Source organism: Staurois parvus, unplaced genomic scaffold, assembly GCF_062004578.1.
Source record: "Staurois parvus isolate SC_StPar_1 unplaced genomic scaffold, SC_StPar_1.0 ptg000124l, whole genome shotgun sequence".
Classification (NCBI taxonomy): domain Eukaryota; kingdom Metazoa; phylum Chordata; class Amphibia; order Anura; family Ranidae; genus Staurois; species Staurois parvus.
Window position 1 is genome coordinate 3,085,653 of NW_028317920.1, and position 22,588 is coordinate 3,108,240.

At 47.5% G+C, this 22,588-nt stretch overlaps 1 protein-coding gene across 2 annotated transcripts in view; it reads left to right on the top strand.

The window, feature by feature from the left end:
- Nucleotides 1-22,588, top strand: part of FRMD4B (FERM domain containing 4B) — a 412,392-nt gene that overhangs the window by 165,412 nt on the left and 224,392 nt on the right. For both annotated transcript variants that reach the window (XM_089672280.1, XM_089672279.1), the window contains exon 4: nt 14,253-14,345. In XM_089672280.1, coding sequence (XP_089528406.1) covers nt 14,253-14,345 — 93 coding nt within the window. The remainder of the gene's footprint in view (nt 1-14,252; nt 14,346-22,588) is intronic.

Consider the following 22,588-nt stretch of genomic DNA (forward strand, 5'->3'; position numbering starts at 1 on the left):
ATTTGTCTCATCTATGTGTATCATCTTAGACCAGTCACTTCACTGGGTATAAGTGCGGGTTTACAACCACTTTTAAAAAAAAAAATAATTGAATTATATTTTTGATGTAACTATGTGAGTATCCCAACTTGACTTCATAGAGGCCCTTAATAATAAGGTGCTGACAAGGAGCATGCTCATAGGAAGAGAGAGCAGAGTGAGCAGAGGGAATGGAGCCTTTAATAACGCAATGTACCCTTAATAACCAACAACACCAATGTAATTTCTCTCTCCCCATGAACACAAATACATTTTGCCAAAATGGCAAAATGTTTCCTGAAATCTCCTAATATCTTTTTTTCATTTTGCTAGATTTAAAGTGTATCTAAGGCTGAAAACAGAACATTTGTATATTACAGTTTACCAGTCCTTAGATGTGGTGACTGCCTTTGTTTTCTATTTTTCAGGCAGTTTTTCCTTTTTTTTTTAACACGTTTTGATCCTGCCAGTGACACACTTCCTATTTTAGGCTGACAACGCTCACTCACTGTTTCTATGGTGGAGTAGCGTTGTCAGCCTAGCACAGGTTTATAGGACACCCTCATCTTATAATATAGGGGGGAGATGATCCTTAGAGACAGTGGGGGACAATGGTGACTGATAACAGTCAGCAGAGGAAGACAGCACAGGAAGTTATCAGCTAACAAGGTTTCTGGCAGGATCAACAGATATTGTTTGTATTTATCAGACAGATATTACAAAACACTTTCAATGGTATATTAACTACTTCCCCAGAAATACTTCTACAGGGCAGTAGGGGTGCGCAAAATCACGTATATTTACATGATTTTGCAGTTCCAGATAGGGAACACGAGCCATTCGTGACCTTGGCTGTCTCACCGGGTCATGGACAATGATTACTTGCTGGCACCCGGTGATTGCTGAGTATCTCCGACAAGGAGAGTCCTGTATGTAAACATACTACCCTGTCAGCTCCTGCACACTGCTTTGTATAGATCTGCATAGCACAGCCATACAAAGCAGAGTGCTTACAGGTGAAAGCACTAACACAGCACACAGTAAAATAGCACACTGCTTTGTATGGCCCTGCATAGCACAGCCATACAAAGCAGTGTGCTTACAGTGAAATACACACAAGGCCTCATAATAAAACAGCACACAGTTAACCCTTTGATCACCCCACATGTTAGCCCCTTTCTGCCCAGTGCCATTAGTACAGTGTCAGTGCTTTTTATTAGCACTAATCACTGTGTTGGTGTCACTAGGGATGACAGTGACACCAAGTCAGTTCCCCTCAGTGTCAGAATGCCAGCTGCAGTCCCGCAGTCCCGCTATAAGTTGCTGATCGCCGCCATTACTAGTGAAAAAAAATTGCAGTATCTATACCGCCATTTGTAAATGCTATAACTTTCACGTAAACCAATTAATTTACACGTGTTGGGATTTCTTTTTAGCAAAGACATGTAGCAGAATAGATTTTGGCCTAAATTTATGAGGAAATTTGATTTTTTACGTTTTTTTTACTGGACATGTTAAATAGCAAAAAGTCAAAAATATTGTTTTTTTTCTCAAAATTGTTGGTCTTTTTTTGTTTATAGCGTAAAAAATAAAAAACGCACAGGCAATCAAATACCAACAAAAGAAAGCTCTATTTGTGGGAAAAAGGACATAAATTTAATTTTGGGTGCAGCGTTGCATGACCGCGCAATTGTCAGTTAAAGTAACGCAGTGCCGTAATGTAAAAAATGGCCTGGTCAGGATGGGAGGGAATCCTCTGGAAGGCAAGTGGTTAAACAGACCAAAATGGAAGAAATAATAGCAGTATATTGTTGGGGTGTACATGTACTTTAACTTCTTGTTGACAGTTGTACAGGGAGTTGGCGACAAGGGGTTAAATGCCATGTTTACAATCGATTTAATTCGGTCTTGTAGCGGAGCCCTTACTTATGGCATCAAATCTTTAAAGTCGCTAATCCGTATGGCAAACAAATGTTTATTTACGAAGGACGCACATAGTTAATGAGAATCTAATTTAATTTCCGGGGAAATTATTCATAATCGTTAACCATAGAGCGTTCGCATGATCCCAGAACAGTCACGAACAACCCGCTTACATGAAACGCACCCGAATGCTATTAATATTTAAGGATCCTGACATTCTCCCCTCTTTGAATAGAAGCGGCTATGATGAATCAATTAGCCTCAGTTCATATGTAAAGTGAGGCTGCTATAATTACTTCTTTGAATAATTTAGGAAAAATTAATAAGGGCCGGGTGTCTGGCTCTGGGGGTATTGTACTGCCGGGCTATTCATACACTGTGCCAGCTATTTCCTGCTATTGATAGCGCCTCTGAAATAAGCAGCGTACACTGACTTACACGATGATATTTAATCTTTCTTGCACAGGACGCAGCGATATTGTTTAGGGAGAGATTTGTAATCTTGATAAAACAAGAGTCTAAGTGAATTTCAGCTCTCGAGGGGCAATTTATGAATACAGCTCATATTTTACTGCAAGGTTTTCAAGAAGTGAAATGGCAGGTACGTGATGTTGTTAGAGGGAGCCTAGCGAGCCCTGGAGCCTTAACGTGAACCTGAACTCGAAAAAGGGATTTGCTGCTTTATAGGGAACGTCTGGAAATGGTCTTCGTACTAAAGTAGTATCCTCAAAAATATACTTTGTGTCCTGAATTCCTTAGGCAAAATAGCCATGCTTTTCCTGTGCCTTGAGCCTCATAGCTATATATCTGCACCCCCTTCACCCCTCTCTAGACTTGACTCTACACCGTCATCTCCAATTATCTCAACACTCTGCATCACCTACATTCTGCACCCTTTGTATCTTCACTACACCAACCCTCAGCTCCCCGTACATCCCACACTATCCCACACTCTGCACCCCCTTCATCCCCACCCAGGGGTGGACTGACAACTCATGGGGCCCCCGGGCAATAGGGAATCATGGGGCCCCTGTGTCCTTGCCCAAACTCAAAAAAGGCTATCAAAAAGGTACCAGGGACATCTCATGGGGCCCCCTAAAGATCCCGGGCCCCAGGGCGGTGCCCGAGTTCCCAAATGGTCAGTCCGCCCTGTCCCCACCTACACCTTATTTACACTTTCGCCCCCAACTAACCCAACATTCTACATCACCTGCACTCTGCACCCCTTGTGTCCCCATTACCTCAACATTCTGCACCCCCTGCTGCCACCCCATATTCTGCACCCCTGCATCCTCCATTACACTTTACGTTGCACTCACTTCTTCCCCTCCACAACTTACTCCACATCTGCATTCCCTTCTATCCCAACAATTTGCATCATCTCCACTCTGCAAGTCTTGTATCCCCACTACCCCAACATTTTTCACCCCCTGCATCCCCACTACCACATTCGGCACCCCCTACATCCCCCATTACACCTTACTCTGCACCCACTTCTTCCCCTCCACACCTTACTCCACATCTGCATTCCCTTCTATCCCAACAATTTGCATCATTTCCACTCTGCAACCCTTGTATCTCCACTACATCTAAACTCGGCACCCCCTGCATCCCACGATATACCACACTCTGCGCCCCCTTCATTCCCCCCTACACCTTATTTACACTTTTGCCCCCAACTAACCCAACATTCTACATCACCTGCACTCTGCATCCCTTGTGTCCCCATTACCTCAACATTCTGCACCCCCTGCTGCAACCCCACCATCCCATATTCTGCAGCCCCTGCATCCTCCATTACACTTTACGCTGCACCCACTTCTTCCCCTCCACATCTTACTCTACATCTGCATTCCCTTCTATCCCAACAATTTGCATCGTTTGCACTCTGCAACCCTTGTATCTCCACTACCCCAACATTTTTCACCCCCTGCATCCCCACTACCACATTTGGCACCCCCTGTATCCCCCATTACACCTTACTCTGCACCCACTTCTTCCCCTCCACATATTACTCCACATCTACATTCCCTTTTATCCCAACAATTTGCATCATTTCCACTCTGCAACCCTTGTATCTCCACTACACTGAAACTCGGCACCCCCTGCATCCCTTGATTTATCACACTCTGTGCCCCCTTCATTCCCCCCTACACCTTATTTACACTTTCCCCCCAACTAACCCAACATTCTACATCACCTGCACTCTGCAACCCTTGTATCCCCATTACCTCAACATTCTGCACCCCCTGCTGCAACCCCGCCACCCCATATTCTGCAGCCCCTGCATCCTCCATTACACTTTACGCTACACCGCCTTCTTCGCCCCCCCCCCCCCCCACACACACACACCTTACTCCACATCTGCATTCCGTTCTACCCCAACAATCTACATCACCTCCACTGTGCAACCCTTGTATCTCCACTACACCAACACTCAGCACTCCCCGCATACCACACTATCCCACACTCTGCACCCCCTTCATCCCCGCTTACACCTTATTTATACTTGCATCCCCAACACTCTACATCACCTTCACTCTGCAACCCTTCTATCCCCACTACCCCAACATTTTTCACCTCCTGCATCCCCACTACCCCACATTTGGCACCCCCTGTATCCCCCATTACACCTTACTCTGCACCCACTTCTTCCCCTCCACAACTTACTCCACATCTGCATTCCCTTCTATCCCAACAATTTGCATCATCTCCACTCTGCAACCCTTGTATCTCCATTACACCGAAACTCGGCACCCCCTGCATCCCACGATATACCACACTCTGCGCCCCCTTCATTCCCCCCTACACCTTATTTACACCTGCGCCCCCTTCATTCCTCCCTACACCTTATTTACACCTGCGCCCCCTTCATTCCCCCCTACACCTTATTTACACTTGCGCCCCCTTCATTCCTCCCTACACCTTATTTACACCTGCGCCCCCAACTATCATCTGCATTCCCTTCTACCACAACAATCTATATCACCACTCTGCAACACTTGTGTCTCCACTACATCAACACTCAGCACTCCCCACATCCCATGCTGTCCCACACTCAGCACCCCCCTAATCCCCCCCACACCTTATCTATATCTGCATCCCCAACTACCCTACACTCTACATCACCTGCACTCTGCACCCCTTGTATCCCCACTACTCCAACATTGTTCACCTTCTCACCTCTGCATCCCCACTATCCATTGCATCTTACACTGCAAACCCCCCCACACACACACATACCTTACTCCACATCTGGATCCCTCTCTATGCCAACAATCTTCACCACCTGCAACTCTCACTACACTATATGTACCCTTATAACATCTCACACTCCACTCCTGCACCCCCCATACCCCTCCACTACCCTGCACTCGGCATACTCCGCATTCTGCACCCTCTGCAACCTCTACTGACCCATGGTCTGCACTCCCTGTATTCCCCATTACCCCACATTCTGCATCCCCTATTACATACTACTATGCACCACTGCATCCTTCATTACACTTCATTCTGCACCCCCACAACCCATATTTGGGCTCTTCCCATCTTGTGGATTTAAGTGAAACTTCACTTGAGTAGGAGCCCCCAGGAGCTCCTTCTGTAGCAGTGGTCATGGACCCTCTGCTCCACTCACAACTGATCCTCCGAAATATCTGCCCCGCAAGCTCCATCTGCCTATATCCCTTTCCATACCGGGTGGGGTAATTACATTACATTACATTGAGTTTATATAGCGCCAAAGGGTTTGCTCAGCGCTGTACAATAGAGGGGGGGACAATACATGAAACATTACAGCAGCTACGAACAGCACACGAGGGGTAAGAGGGCCCTACTCTTTCGAGCTTACAATCTGGGAGGGAATAAACTGTAGTCAGGGTAGAGGTGTGAACAGATGATGGACCAAGGGTTTGAAAGAACTGCTGGGCCCCTATGCTGACCTCATGAGGCCTGGGAGCTGTGGGATGGGCCCAGAAAGCCTCATCCACTACTGCCCACAGAAGACCATGGGAGGGGACAGATACAAGACCAGTTACTCTGCACAAGGAGAGAGTGCAGCAGTGACCGGTCTTTATTACAGGAAGCTCCTGCACAGAGGTAAAGTTTCACACTGGATTACTGCACAGATCTGGAATAAATACACAAAGCACACCAAGATTCAGATCAGTGTACACATGACCCTTATATATAAACAACATTTGCTTATCTTAGAGTTCTGCTTTAAGGAAACCTTCGTAGGAGTCAGTCAAAATTGTCATTAACTTTTCTCCAATCATAATTCCATTCAATTTATTTTTGACTCAAAGCTGAAGGAAGTATTTTGCAGGCTCTGGCAATAGTTGGCTTGATGGCTGTAAATTAAGTTAACAATAGCTATAGAGAGCATTACTGAAGTGTAAACTAGGGAGATAGGACCAGGGGCATGAGGGTCACATCCATCTTTAAACCAGTAGAATTTTGTCTGAAATGTTTTGTTTTAAGAACATTCATTTGATTTTCAAATTGTTAGTGGGATCAATACACTATTTGTTTTCGACCACAGTGACAAGACAATTTGAAGGATCAGGAGATAAAAAAGGGAGATACTGGTTATGAAGAAGAGTAAGGATGCAGCATCTTATCTGTATGGAAGCAGGATTTCATATAACTTCAGAAGTTAGTGAAAAGTTTTGACACCGCAAGTGTAGGTAGGGAGTGTTCATCTTTAAAGCCCTGTTCATGCAGCCAAAGGATCTGGGTGGGGTGTTCCTCTCCAAGTGGGAAGAGGAGGCAGTTAAGGATCCCCAGAAGAGGAATAAGTGGCGAGATCAAATGTTCAGGGACTGAGGGCTTTTGGACAGTGAAATGAAGATACAGATACTGGACAGCATTCTATTAATTCTATGGAGGCTCATAGTTGCAGTTCCTGGGTGGCATGTAGATAGGACAGAAGGGCAGTTGGCAGGTAGATAATAGTTATAAATATTAGGAACAGTTAGGCCTCCTGGATGGATCTTGCTTTGGCAAGTATGGTACAGGTCAGTGGGCTATAGTGTGCACCTATGTGAAAGCATCGATTTGTAATGGGACTGTAATAGCAGTGATCTGTAGAATTCTAATGTAAATGTGTCTCTTGTCTATGACTGCACATCAAAGCATACCCCCAGTCTCCCACAACACCTAAACCATAGCTGCCTTTTTTGACCTTCTACTGTTGCATGTCTTCAGTCAGTCACTAACAGCTGCATGTAGTAATATACATTGAGGCCTCCTATGTAAAGAAAGTTGACCAAGGCTGATCCAAGGAATTGTGCCTCTGACTGAAAGTCTCGTCTGTTTTAAGACATCGTGAAGTCTCTACTGTATTGCTTACTTTTCTCCTTTCTGGAAAGAAAACTGCACCTGAGGACCTGCAGTGCAGGAATCTCCCTGCTTCTGATTCCTTTATTTTGTGCTCCACCAGTTTTTTCCACCTGCCCTGCTGCTTTTTGCTCATTATTCCACGAGTCACCATATCACTAATCATTGGGGGGCAGCTCTTCTCTACCAAGTTGTCCTCCTCCTCATAGAGACCCAGTACAGATCAAGGCATAGTAGTGGGGAAAAAAATCATATGCAGAAAGCCTTAATGTAATAATGGTAACTAGTCCTTTTGGCCTCTTTCTTGCTTGCTTAGCTTTCACTGTACAGCTCCATTCACAATTGTACGACTTCAAAGTAGGCACGATTTTGGAGTGCAACTTTGATGCAGCTTTGACGCAACTTTGGATGGGTGCGACTTGGATGTGACTTGTTGTCCCTCTGCAAAGTTGGACCCACTGTTAAACCACTGTTGCATGTAAAACATTCAGGTATGACTTTCATGCAACTTTTGAGAGTTAACATTGAAGTCTATGGCCCTCAAGTTACATGAAAGTCGGAACAAAGCAGTGCATGAACTACTTTGAAGTCGCTCCGACTTTAGGTCGCACATATACGAATGGTTATCCTTAGAAAACATGAAGTATGACTTGTTATGCGACTTTGATGTCCAAAGTTGCATGACAAGTCGCACAAGTGTAAATGGGGTGTGCATGCTCTTGTTAATTCAGTTGATCTTTTGGGGAATGTTGAATGCCTGCATCCCTTGCCCTGCTTTGCTGTTCCTCCTGAAGGCCCCTATGTGACTGCAGGGCACACCAGTGATGTATGGAACAGAAAACAAAGAATACGGCAAGGGACTGAAGGTTGCACTTTCATGCACAAGACAGCAATACAGCTATGATGGTTCCAATATTTGTTTCCTTTAAATTGACCCTGGCATGTTAATTAAAAATTATGCATTATTATTAGAAAAGAATCACCAAAAACAACTCCCATACACAGTTACCACTGCTTATGAGCCTCAATTTAGCTCTGGCCTCTGTTTTTTATTTTTGATTGAAAAGATACTTTTATTGCAGAAGCATCAAAAACAACATGATACGTGTAATCGGGGTACATCTCACCCTGTACTGCGACGCAGCGCACCACATGGCAATACAGTTCCAAGCATACAATAAATACATTCAGAAATAAATACATTCGCTCAGCGGTATGATGCCTGACGTGATGTGCCGAGGATGAATCCCCAGACCACCACGTCATGCATAACGCCGCTTACCCCAAAAACTGTAACATTCTACTACACATTACGTTACCTAACAATACTAGTGCATGCACAAAAACGAAAAACCGGATATTGCAATCAATCAATAGGCATCAGGTATGTGTGGTAAGGGGGAGGGGGGGGGGGGAAACCACAGGCCCGAAGCTTTATTGAAAAGACAAAGACACGCAAGGGGGAGTAGGGGGAAGGGGGAAATCTTCAGACGTCCTCTTCCTCCTTAAAGTCCATCAAGGAATAGTCTCTGAGCAGACTGAGGGTCAGTCTGCGGCAGTCCTCAATGGACATCCTCTCCCGCTGGTGGATGAGGCGCTTCCTGGCGCACCATAAAGCGTCCTTAAAGCAACACAGCACCCTCCAGGCGCTGTCAATGTCCTCCAGAGAGAAAGTTCCACAGAATAGTCCATTCAACACCCCAAAGTGAGTGATGGCTGTCTGTGGCACAAAGTCCTTGAGTTCAGGTTCCAGGGCCCCCAACAGGGCCTGAGCAAATGAGCACTCCCAGAAAACGTGGTAAGACGTTTCCTCATGGATGATGCAGAAGGGGCAGTGTCTGTATCTGCTCAGGTTCCTGGCATGCATAAATGTCCTGAGAGGCAACCCCCCTTGGATTGCCATCCATGCCAGGTCTTTGTGCCTGTTGGTAAGAATGTTGGAAGAAACATTCCTCCAGACCACCTTGCAGGTGTCTGAAGGCAGGCCTGGAACCGACTCCAAAATGTCGCTGGCTCGGATGAGCTTGTAGATTGTCTTTGGCTTCCACAAGTCAGGCTTGACTCCCTGCAGCCCTTGCTCCCTGATGAACTTGAAGGTGTCCAAGTAGTACCAAGGGGTGTCCCAGTTGTAGGGGATGGAACTATCCCAGGTGTCCCACCCCAGGGACCTCCAGAGAGGCAACAGGAAGAAGCGAGACATTGCGTTCCCGCCAGAGTCCATAGTCCGTCTTGGCAAAGTTCTGCGGATGCAGTTGCAAGCAAAGAACACCCTCAGCTGGGTGGCGATGTCGGGCACGCCCTTACCGCCCTTGAGGGGTTCCTTGAACATGACTGCCCGCTTCACTCTGTCCATCTTGGAGCCCCAGATGAAGTGAAACACCGCCCTGGTGATGGCTTTGCAGGTGTTGACCCGAGGGGGCCAGGCCTGGGCGAGGTACTGCAACACAGGGAGAATCTCGCTGCGGAGTACCAGTGTCTTCCCTTCAATGGTGAGGTCTCTGAGGCTCCAGAGTCCAAACTTTTGGCGCATCTTGGCCAGTCTCTCCTCCCAAGACTTCAGGGCTGCGCCCTCGGCACCAAACCAAACTCCCAAAACCTTCATGAAGTCTGTCTTGATGCCAAAGGGCATGGATGCAGAAGAAGGCAGGAACCACTTTCCGAAGAGCATGACTTCCGACTTCCCGCAGTTGACCTTTGCCCCCGAAGCTTGGCCGAAGTCCTCGCAGGTCTGGACGAGCAGGTCGATGGAGCGCTGGTTGGCACAGAACACCGTCACGTCGTCCATGTAGAGCAAGCACTTCACTTCCCGTCTGTCTGGTCCCGGTGCGGTGATTCCCCCGATCTCTGGATTCCGTCTGATGCATTCGGCGAAGAGCTCTATACAGCAAACAAAAAGCAGAGGTGAGAGAGGACAGCCTTGTCTGACCCCGGAGAGGACCGGGAAGGGGTCAGTCTTCCAGCCGTTCACCTGCACGGAACTACAAATGTCATTATACATGATGTCAACATATGAACAAAACATTTCCCCGAGACCAAACCTGCGCAGGGCTCTGCACATAAACCCATGGGAGACACGGTCAAAGGCCTTTTCCTGATCAAGACTGACCAGGGCCGCGTGCACACGGCGGTCCTTGATGTATTGGACCGTGTCCCGGACAAGCGCTAGGCTGTCCGCAATCCTGCGGCCAGGAATGCCACAAGTCTGATCCGGGTTGATGATCTGTCCGATGACAGCCTTCAGCCTGTTCGCCATGACTTTGGCGAGGATCTTGTAGTCCACGTTCAGGAGAGAGATGGGACGCCAATTTTTCAAATCACATCTCTCCCCCTTACGCTTGTACAGGATCGTGATCATCCCCTCCCTCAACGAAGGAGGCATCTTGCCCTCCACCACCATCTCCTCGTACAGCTCGAGCAGGTCCGGGCCCACGAGGTCCCACAGCGCTACATAGAGCTCCGCTGGGAGACCGTCGCTGCCCGGGGTCCTGCCTTGCCTAAAGGATTTAGCGGCAGAGTGCAGTTCCTCCAACGTCAAGGGGGCGTTGGTGGCCGACAAACCTGCAGGATCAATAGCGTTAGAGATACCTGACAAGAACCTGTCGGCCGCGTCCGAGTTTGTTTCTTTGGGGGAGTAGAGGTCGGAGTAGTAGTCGCTGACCACTTCCATCACGGCCTCCTTCCCCTTCTGGAGCGTTCCAGTCTTGTCGCGCAGTTCCGACAGGGGTGTGTGTCCTGAGTGGAGTTTCCTGAAAAAGAAAGAGTTACACTTCTCACCTTTCTCGAGATGCTCCACCTTGGCACGGAAGACAATGTGCCTGGATTCTTCCTCAAAGTGCTTTTTCAAGCACTTCTTGGTGTCCTCCAGGTCTTGCCTCACGTCCCAGCCACAGTGATGAAGGTCCTGCAGGGACTGCAGCTGACGCTGCAGCCTCCTGAGTTCCTTCCTCCTGGCACACACTTGCTGGCGTCCCCTGGCCTGAAAGAAGCTGCGCAGCTTGACTTTCACGAACTCCCACCAGTCGCTTACCTTAGGAAAGAAAGACTTCTCCTCTCGCCAGGCACCGTAGGTTTCCCTGAGCTCCTCTAGCAGTTCCTCATCGTCCAGCAGGGTGCAATTCAGCTTCCAGGAGCCTGGGCCCGGGGCAAAGCCCTCTCCCAGATCACCTTGAAAGTGAATGGCCCTGTGGTCAGAAAAAAAGCAGGGAACCATGGAGAACCCGCGGTGCCTGACTGCCCTGGAGGTGAGCACAAAGTCAATCCTGGAGCGCACAGATCCATCGGGGCGGCTCCATGAGTAGTTCACGGAACCGCGCCCCACGGATCCCACTGCGTCTCGCAGGGAAGCCTCCGCAATCATCTCCCGGAGCAGCTTCGAGGTGGCGTCGAGTTTTGCGTACATGCTGGAGCTGCGCCCATCCTCCTCTATCGGACAGTTAAAGTCACCGCCGATTACTACTGTTCTCGTTGTGGCGAGTTGCGTCCGCAGGGTTTGGAAAAGTTCCAGCCGCGCGTTCTTCTCCGGGGGGGCGTACACGTTGATGAGCCTAACGGGCTCCCCCGCCCACGAACCGTCTATGACCAGAAGGCGGCCACAGACGAGCTCATGGACGGAGTCAACAGTGAAACGTCCTCCCCTGATAAGAACCGCGACCCCTGCGGACTTGCAATCGCCACCCCCAGACCAGTAGGAGGGACCGTGGGTCCACTGGGAGGACAAATGAGTGTACCTCCTCAGAGGGGGAAGTGCGCACTCCTGAAGCATGTACACATTACTCTGCTGTGTGGAAAGAAAGGTCAGCACAGTCTGCCTCCTAGACACATCCTTGATGCTCCTCACATTAATGGAAAAGATAGATATCTCAGCCATCATGGGAAAGAGATGAAGGGGTTAGTCGGCAGGGGCTGTGCTTACCTCCCCTGGAGAGGGGGGCGACCTCTGTGACTTCTGCAGCCTGGCAGGTGTCCTGGCCCAGACCAATCTGATTGAGGACCTCGTTGAGGACCTCATCGAAGTCGGTGGAGAGATCTGGGTCCGACTGGGTCAGAGCCATCTCTTCTTCCACCTCTTCTTCCTCCAGCGTGTCGAGGTCTTCCCCCACGGGGTCGGGACCTGCGACATTCTGGAGGACGGCAGGCCGCTTGGTGGCAGAGGAGGGGTCCTCCGCCGCCGGGCTGGCCTGCTCCTTCTTCCGCTTCCTGTATCCCGTCGCAGAGTTGCTGACAGGGGTGACAGGGGGAAGGGGCGGGAAGTCCTCCTGTGAGGACAGGTCAGGGGGGGGTGGAACTGGGCCCGGGGCAGGGGGACCAGGGGCAGGGGGCCCAGGGGCGAGGGGACCAGGGGCAGGGGGGCCAGGAGGACCCGGGGCAGGTGGACCAGGGGCAGGGGGACCAGGGGCAGGGGGACCAGGGGTAGGGGTGGGGGGGCCAGGGGCAGGGGCAGGGGGGGCAGGGGGGGCAGGGGGGCCAGGGGCAGGGGGACCTGGGGCAGGGGGACCTGGGGCCTGGGGGGGTTCCTCTTACCCGGGTCCTTTGGAGGTTTCTGTGGCGCTGGTTTGGTGGCAGGGCCCTTGTTCAGGGCCCCAGCGTACGTCCTGCTTCTTTCCGGGCAGTCTCTGTAGATGTGCTCTGACCGTCCACAGAGGTTGCAGGTTCTGGACCTCGGGCAATCCTTGGTCTCGTGACCTGCAGACCTACAGAACCTACAAGAAAGCACACTGCATTCCTTACCCTCGTGCCCCGGCTGGCCGCACCTGCGGCATGACTGGGGTAGGTCTGGGTAGTGTAGGAGTCCTGATGACGATCCCAGGGAGAAGCACTGTTGCAGGTGTTGGAGATCTCCAGCGGGACGATCTCTTAGTAGCCTTCAAAACACAGCCCACTTACCAGTCCAGAAGCCGTTGGTGTCTAGTATCCGGACTGGGTCCTTCAACACGACACAAAACCTTTGGAGGTAGGTGGCGATGTCTCTGCCGGGGACGTGAGGGTTCCTCATGGACACCGTGATCCTTCTTTCGTCCCTTTGAATGGGAGAGTTCGCAGCGAACTTTCGGAAGAGGGAGTCGGGTCCAGAGGTCTTCACTGCCTCCCAGTACCTTCTGCACACCTGTAGGGAGACAAATGTGACAAGGAACAAACCTTTCACAAAGGACTGCACCGACAGGGTCTCTGCCTTGCTGAATCCTTGTTCAAGGATCATTTTCTTGCCAAAGACTTCCGGGGTCATGTCCGGGATTCTGCCTTCCACCTCTTTCAGCCGCAGCACGACTGTCTGCTTCATCCAGGGCTCCAAGGGAGGGAGACCGTCTGCAGGGCCGGAGCGATCTGGGGTGGAGGTGGAGGCGGAGGGGGCTTCTCCCGGGGTCTTGGCGGGGGCGGCGTTCTGTGGCTTCTTCACGGTCTGTTTCTTCCCCATCTTGGCGCAGAGGAGTTCTCAGGAGGGCTTCCCAGAGATCTTGGTCGGGTTCCTTCTCCTTCTTCTTCCTCGGCGGCTTCAGTCTCGCTTGCTTAGCCTTTGAAAAGGCTATTGAGCGTCTACTGCCCGGAGGTAGTAACGCAGAGTGAACAAGGGGGGGGAAGATCACAAACTCGTTCTGTGTGGGGGCTAAGCCTCAAACCCAATAGCAGCACGCAGGTGAAGCCGAATTTAATCGACGATCCTACAAGGCCGAGAAGAGGGTACCCCACACAGACCAAATGGCAGGGATAGATACAAGTGTTTCTCAAAGTCCTAGCTGGAAGCAGGGACACCCCTAAAGGCAAGGTCGATACTACACTTGATCTTAGCCAAAAGGCCGAGAAGCTCTGGCCTCTGTTATCCCACTAGGCAGTGCTGAATGGAGAGGAGTCCATGTTGGATTATAGGGCACCATTGTCTGTACTCAAGAATATATCCTAAGCCAATGGCTGTGAACGATTTATGAATAAAATTATTACAAAATCTTTAATGTGCAGTATTTTGTTTTCTCTTACAGAGGGCAATACTCATGGCTGCAGATGGAACAGAGAGTACTTGACCATGACTTGCCAAAGAAGCCGGGTCCGGTAACGCTTTACTTTGTGGTAAGGTACGTCATCTCTCTTCTCATTTACATGGTTGCACTTTGGGTAGCATCTTCTTTATGGATAAATATAAAAACTGAACTCTAATAAATGTAAAAACTGACTGGATGGACAAAAACTCAAATCCTTTTGCAGGTAAATCAGCGCTTCCATATTTTTTTTTTTAAAGCAGGGGGCAGGGAGCTGAAGTTACACTCTGCAGAGCCCAGTGAGGAGAGCTCTGACAGCTGATTGGAGGGAAGAGACACACCCCCTTCACAGAGCACACAGAAACAGAGCTGAGGCTGTCAATCACAGGCTGTGTGCTGAAGATCCCTTCCCTGTCATGTTATTATCTTTTGGTGTCAGGAAAACGTGTAAGAAGTGACTTATGCAGAAAAGAGAGGAACAAGGCAGCAGACAGAAATTGCACTTAGTTCTCTAGATTGAGATAAGTACACACTCTAGAGGAATATGCTTTGTTTATATTTCATGTCTGAGGTTTACAACCACTTTAACTGTTTGCCTGGAGTATAGCTTCAAATCTTATGTGACCACTAAGTGATCACAGGTCACCGATTGATCCTTGATTAACCCCAGATAGTTGTGCAGTGCCACAGTTCAAAATGGATTGTGGTTCCATTTGTCCTGTAATCCTGATGGAAGAGAATGAGCTAGTCACAGGCCATTTTTAAATTGCCCAGAGGCTGAAAGGAATGGCAGGGGGACAAAGTACAGGTATATGCTGCTGGGAGACCAGGCTTTAAACAATCCTGTTAGATTGCTCTGAGTGGTCAATGCACAGGTTCACTTTCAAGTAAGCCTTTCATAAGAGAAATATAGGGGTTGCTATATGCTAGTTGTCTGGTTATACTGCTGGTCGCCTGGCTTCAGTACTTTCTGACCAAAAAGAGTGTGAAACTCATAAAAATCAGAGAAAGTTCAAAAGTCCTTACCTGTATTCAAGTTTCAGGTCAAACTGCTGATGCAAGAGAGTCAGCATGACAGCCAGGCAACTGCCATTTTCATCATCAATGAAAGCCTCCATCTTAATCCTGTAAAAGGTTTTTTTTTTTTTACTGTCCTTAAAACTTTAGGGGAGGCTGGAATGTGGCCAGTGGAAGAAGACAACGTCCTGATCTCAGTGGGAGTAAGGAATGCCCCATCATTGGTGTCAATGGGAGGAATAGTGCCCCATTTTTGGTATTAATGGCAGGAGAAGTGCCCCATCATTGGTGTCAATGGGAGGAATAGTACCCCATTATTGGTATTAATGGGAGGAGAAGTGCCCCATCATTGGTATCAATGGGAGTCATAGTACCCCATCGGTAGTATCAATGGGAGGAATAATGCCCCATCATTGGTGTCAGTGGAAGGAATAGTTCCCTATCATTGGCGTCAATGGGATGAATAGTGGCTTATCATTGGTGTCAATGGGAAGAATGGTGCCCCATTGTCCATATCAGTGGTAGGAACTATAACACACTGTTGCTAGCAGTAGGAGGAATAATGCTCTGAGGGCTGGATAAGGGCCAGGATTTCAGCTACTTGGTAAAATCTGCATGCATACCATGAGTTAAGTCTAACGAGGTGCCCACCGCCTCATAGATGTATTTCTATTATTCCCATGTGACAGGTTTATTGTGCTCCAGGAACAAAACTTCCGTAGCTCCAATACTGCTCACTATGGTCTCAGTTCCTTCAAGAACAGAGTTACTGGAACTGCTATGCCCGCAACTCCCCCCCTTCTGCCCATTCACAAAAGCCTTTGTATTATGTAAACTCATTTACAAAATACCAAAATACAAAGGCTTCTGTGAATGGGCAGCAGTGGAGGGGTGGGGGGGATAGCTGCTGTTTGTGCTTCTCTCCTCTGACAGCTGGAGAGTGTCCTCCAGAAGTGCAATAGACCTGTCAAATATAAGTAATTAGGTACATGTCCCAGAGGTGACATGTACCTAATTGGACTTAACTCATAGTTTGCCTGCACTTTTTGCAAATTGCTAAATTCCTGGAATTCAGCTTTAAAAATTGTGCATTTCCCATCACTGCACCAGAGTCACCAAGACTAATTGGGAGGGTGACTCTCTCCAGAGGGAACCCAGATGGCAATAGAAAATCTATTTTTTTCCAAATTTAAAAAATGTTTAGGCTGTCTAAGGGACATGTGTAGTGTCGAGTAATTCTGGTGACTAAGACTCATGGCAAACTGGATGAATTGGGGGACGAATACTGCACGAGTGGTCCCAATGTTTAAGGCCCTGTGCATTCAGGAACAAAGGATCCTTCATCCCTGAACACTCAGGATCCTAACTGCCGGTACTACTTGGTACAGCATTCATCTCCTGTCAGCCACAACTTGACATAGACTTTGACAGACTGCCTGTAGTAAGGCTGGATGCTGCACCTGTCCCTCCTGGGTGCACTAAAACATCATGCGGGACTCATTGCACCTAGATGGCCCCTTGTGCAAGGAGTCTTAAAGTGCTGCAAACTATAAACACTTGTGACCAGCAGGGTGCGCTACATGATTGGCATCACTATTCAGATGTTGCTGTTGTAATCTTTCATTTCAGATTTTTTTCATCCTGTGTGCTCTGGGTGTTAGTCACCAGAATTGCAGGGCTGTGATGATATCTTTAGTCAGCAAGATGAGCCGGTAACGTCCCTGTGAACTGGGTCAGAGAACCTCAATTGTTGAGTAAAATTAAAGATGCAACAAAGGCGAAGCTCTGGATGTAATCAGCTGGCGGCTGGCTTATGAAACGTCATGTTTATTGGTCACGTAGTCATAAAGGTTAAAGGATTTTCCTATCCTAACTCTGCATCACCTAACCTCAGCCTCCAGGTCTGGGTTTGGTCTGCAGATGTCCAGCAGTTAAAGGAATAGTTCACTTTTCAGAGAGGTTTTCATTTGTTCCATGAGCCCTTCACACCTGGGTGACTTGGAGCATTGCCTGCTGTTTACTGTGCCTGCCTAGGTCAGGAGCACAAAGAAGATTATTTTGTTAGTATAAAGTATGGAATGGTTAGATCTGTTAGATTGGTCCTGATTGTTAATTTTCTCTTCTTCCTGGTGAAACTAAAGTGGAACTCCAACCAAAATGTTTTGTAGTAATTATAGAGCAGAAAAGGGTTAGATCCTGGGCCAAGATTTTATTGTTGTCCGCCTCTGTGAACCCAATGTGGTACTCCAGCTAAAACTGCCTATAGATGGTCAAATGTTTCTTAAGAACAATGGAAGGTGAGAGATATCTGGCAGTCTGGGCATTGCACACATTGATGATACCTTTCTTCCTTTATGCTTTTCCTTCCTTACTCTCTTTTCTTTCTTCCTTACCTTCTTTCCCTCTCCTTCCACCCCTCCTCCATTCTTTCTTCCTTCCTTCCTTCCTTCCTTCCTTCCTTCCTTCCTTCCTTCCTTCCTTCCTTCCTTCCTTCCTCTATCCATTAGTTTCTCCCCTCCCTCATTCCTTCCTTTCCTCTTTCCTATATTCCTTCTTTCTTTCCCTTCTTCCTTCCTATCTATCTTCCTTCTATCCCTCCACCCCACCTTCCTTCCTTTCTTTCTTCTTCTTCCATCCTTTAGTCTCCCCCTTCCTTCTTTCCTTCCTTCCATCCCCATCTTACTTCCACAGCCATATTTCTCCCTTTCTCCTCTCCTTTATTCTTTTGTTTTTCCATCCTTACGTTTCATCCCTTCCTTGTTTCTTCCTTCCTTCCATCTCCCTGCCTTCTATCTTTCCTTCCCTCCTTCATTCTCTCTCTTTTTGTGTCCATCCTTTCTGCCTCCTTTCCTTCTTTCCCTCCGTCCTTCCTTCCTTCCTCTTTTTTTTTTTTTGCTTCCATTCTTTCTTCCTTCCTCCTCACCTTCTTTCCTTCCTCTATCCCCACCTTCGTTTTCTCCTTCATCACCAATTTCCTTCCACCCCTCCTTTTTTTCCTTCCTTCATTCCTTTTCTTCTCCCTCCTTCCCACCTTCCTTCCTTCCTTCCTTTTCTTCCGTCCTTCTTTCCTTCTTCACTCCCCTCTTTTCCTTTTTTCCTTCTATTATTTCTTTATTTCCTCCCCACCTTCTTTCCTTCTCTATCCACACCTTTCTTTTCCTCCTTCTATTCCTTCCTTTTTTCCTTCATTCTTCCCTGCTCTCTCCTTTTTTTCTTCCATTATTTCTTTCTTTCCTCCCCACCTTCTTTTCTTCCTCTTCCTCACCCTCCTTTCTTCCACCATCCCCAACCTTCTGTCCTTCCAGCCCTCTTCCTTGTTCCTTTCTTTCATCCATTGATCTCTCTCCCGCTCTCCTTCCTTCCTTTCTTTATGAAAGAGAAGGTCAGTTAAAGCAGCCCCATCCCTCTTCAATGCAGGTTTTCTTTATGGTAGAAGTAGCCCTTGCTGGACTCCTCTACCACATAGTAATTATGGGGCAGTGAAGCTGCACACACTCAGCTTCACTCTCATTGATATCTTGCCCTTTCGTATGAAGCCCAGGAATTAGAGAATGTTGTCTTCTCCTTAAGATTTTTTCACAGGTTCTCTTTAACCGTATATTTTGGCCTGAACTAACAAGGATAACATTTCCCGCTGTGTGTTTTCGCCGGTAGAGTTCCAGGTTAGTTTGTCTTCCATTCAGCCACTTCTGAAGCTCACACAAGTCTACGGCAGTGTCCTGACAAATGAGACCAGGCAGGCGCACACAGTGGTGGCTTGTTATCTACTGTCTGAAAAGCGTGGTATTAATCAAAGGAAAGCAGAGTCCCCAAACTCAGCCGCGTCTTCATGTCCCGAGTGTCGTCTTTTTATATTGAAGCATTGTTACCACTGCAGAAAACATAATGAAGACCTTGGCATCGCTCTGTACAGGGCCTGGGATAGAGAACTCCGCTGGTTTTACAAGCCTGCTGGCAGCTCATCATTGGCAAAGTCTTAAAGTATATCTAAAGCCAAAAGTTTTCATTTTGGATATAATAGGGAAGGGTTACATCTCCGAACTTTTTTGCGATCTTTGTCCCACTGGGGAGATTTTCCTGTCCTTTACACACAACAGGAAATAAAAGGAAATATCTCCAAAGCAGGGAAATACGTTGGACAGTTGTAATGAAAAAATATTTCCATTGGAAGTTTACTCCTTTTCTGCAAACAACTTGAAATTATTTAAAGCAGAACTCCAGCTAATAACAATGATTAAAAGACTAAATGTAATGCAATATTTACCTTTACGCCACAGATTTTCTCGCAGTACTTTTTTTTGTCACTAGATGTCCTCAGCTTGTCGGTCAGCATCATTCAACCCACTTCCTCTGAGTCCGGGTCTTCCTGGACTTACCCCAAACCGTGAGTGTACAGTAAAAAGGCAGAAACAAAAAGTCCCCTGTGCTCAAGAGTGGTGTACTATGATGGAAACTTATCAGGTCTTTAGCGCATCCAGTGTTGGCATAGGCCATGCTGCCCTCTAAGGGTCGGGGAATACCCAAAGGAAATCACTGTAAAAACAAGGGGAAAGAGGGCGCACCAGTCTAGTGCATTACCAATGATAGCAACTTTATTAAATCCAAAGTAGATATATACTCATAAACAACTGTGGTAAAAAAGCATATCAGAGTCCAAAGCAACCAATTCACCGGATCAGCTCCCAATTACAAGAAGACCCTTAAGATGGCTGACGTGTTTCGAGGAGAAGTCTTTTCTTTCTCAGAGCCTTGGGCTGTTGGCATAGGCCATGCAGCCCTCTAAAGGTCGGGGAATACCCAAAGGAAATCACTGTAAAAACAAGGGGAAAGAGGGCGGACCAGCCTAGTGCATTACCAAAGATAGCAACTTTATTAAATCAAAAGTAGATATATACTCATAAACAACTGTGGTAAAAAAGGGTATCATAGTCCAAAGCAACCAATTCACCGGATCAGCTCCCAATCACGAGAAGACCCTCAAGATGGATGACGTGTTTCGAAGAGCAGTCTCCTCTTTCTCAGAGCCTTGGGTTGGTGAGCCCTCTTTTCCCTTGTTTTTACTGTGAGTGTACAGTGAAAGGAGAAGGAGCACAGTGATAGGCTCATCTCTCTGTCACTCTGCTCCTCCTATCAGCGCGCCATTTGTCAGCACATGAACCAATGGGCTCCTTGCACTATATCCATTCCAGTCCTGCTGTATAGTGGACTGCAAGAGGCTGATTCCACATCAAATCCAAGTAATTATACTGCTTGTATTTAAAAAACAGTACATTTAGGGTTAATTCATACTATGCATGGTGGTCTGCTTTAATCAGTACAGACCTACTGCAAATACACATGGAAAAATATTGAGCACACCTCAACACTGTCTTGTGGTGGGTTGCATAAAAATACAGACATTCTGCAGTTTTCCGTAACGCACTGGACCCAACCATTGCCCACTACAGAGCTGCGGTGTATAGGAATAAATTATTAAGTGTTCTTGCATGGCAAGACCACTTACTGTTACCTCACATATATATTCTTATTATTATAGCCAAATTTACCACCCTGACTCCTCCCACAGTTTTTACACTACATAGACAGTAATATACCGAAACGTGCGGATTGTTCCCGATTGGTGTGCTATTACTTTATGGAACGTTTCGCCGAATGGTTCACGAAATATCGGCGTTTTTGTGGTGAAATTGGTCCCATAGGAATGAATGGCGCAATGTTCAAAACTGGAGTGGGAGCTGACAAAAGCTAGAGTGTGAGCTGAAAAATCAGGACATGATTTCTAAACTGCCATCGCTCCCTCATTTTCAAGCCCACCTACACAAATCGTATATCAAAACGTTCAGCTATCCCTGCTGCCACTAAAAATGTCCACGGCTAAGCCATAGTCCTGATAGTTTTCACAATATGACCATTTGTTTGCAAATCACGCCGCCCATTGACATTCATTGAAACTGCACTCTAGCCACCTCAAATTTGAAGGGCAATTTCTAAACTGCGACTGTGCCTTCATTTTTTATATTTCAGAGCCATACTATGCATCAAAATGTAGGTCTAGGTCTTGCGATTCTCACAATATAAAGCTCTTTGGTGTAGGATTTATAATTTTTAAACTATAACCATTTGAATATGGCAACCGCCAGTGAAGTGAGCAAGTTGGAGCAGTTTGTTTTTACCCGCTCCTCTGCCCTTGCTGTAGAGTGAGTTGCCATAGGAACCCAGGTGTGCGAGCAGGCAGCAGAGTGACAAGCCACTCCACCCAGTTACCCCGCCCACTCCAGCTGTAGACTACTGGTGGAGGCAAGAACACGTCACACAATTTCCCCACAAATTGTAGCTTTTCTAGTTATTAATATTATACAGGATTTATGGCGCCAACAGTTTGCTGAGCGCTTTGCGATATAACGGGAGACAATACAGCAACAATACAGTTCAATACAAGAACGGAAAAATAGAGCGTCTCAACAGGTGCGATCTTTCATTGTCAAACATGTGCTTTTCATAAACCACTAACAAAACTGGGTGCAATATTGCTCCGGACACATATAAGCATTTTTGTTTTGCTTTTGTTTTAGATATGGGTGACCACATGTTCCATTTGCACTCAGGCAGCTCATACTGTGGCGGACAGAACTGGTAACGGAGAAAAGTGCTTTAGAGGTTGTTGCATCAGATGGCAACGTGTATGGCCGGATTTTAAAAATATATTGTTTGACAGCTGATGTTGGTTTCCCAAACCTACTTTCATATACAGAGAGAGTGCGGAGGTTAGTCAGTGCCCGATGGGCTTCCGGTTACTCATCTGCTGCTGGGTATAACATTGGCAGCACCCATTCTGCCACAACCCCTTTACAGGGCACTCCGTGAACCTGACCTGACAACAGAATCCATTATATAATATCTAGGGGAAAAGGGATCGTGTTTAGACAAGCGGACTGGTTAGACTGGTTTTTCTGGTTTAGAAGCGAGGTTGATCCATCCTAAACTAACACTTGGAATTAAAATCAAGAAGAAGAAGTCAGGTCCGGGTAGAACAGCCATGTTCTACATATAATTTACTGGGATTCATCACTGGCACTACAATGCTGCTGGGACCCTGATCACTTAGGGGCAGGGGCGGACTGACCATTCGGGCACTTGGGCATGCCCGTGAGATGCTTCTGGTACCTTTCATAGGCTTTTTCATAGGCTTTTTTGGGTGTGCTTTGAGTGTGGGCAAGGACACGGGGGCCCTATGATCCCCTATTGCCCGGGGGCCCCATGAGTTGTCAGTCTGCCCCTGCTTAGGGGTTTAGTTAAAAAAATTTGTCCATTGAAACTGCATG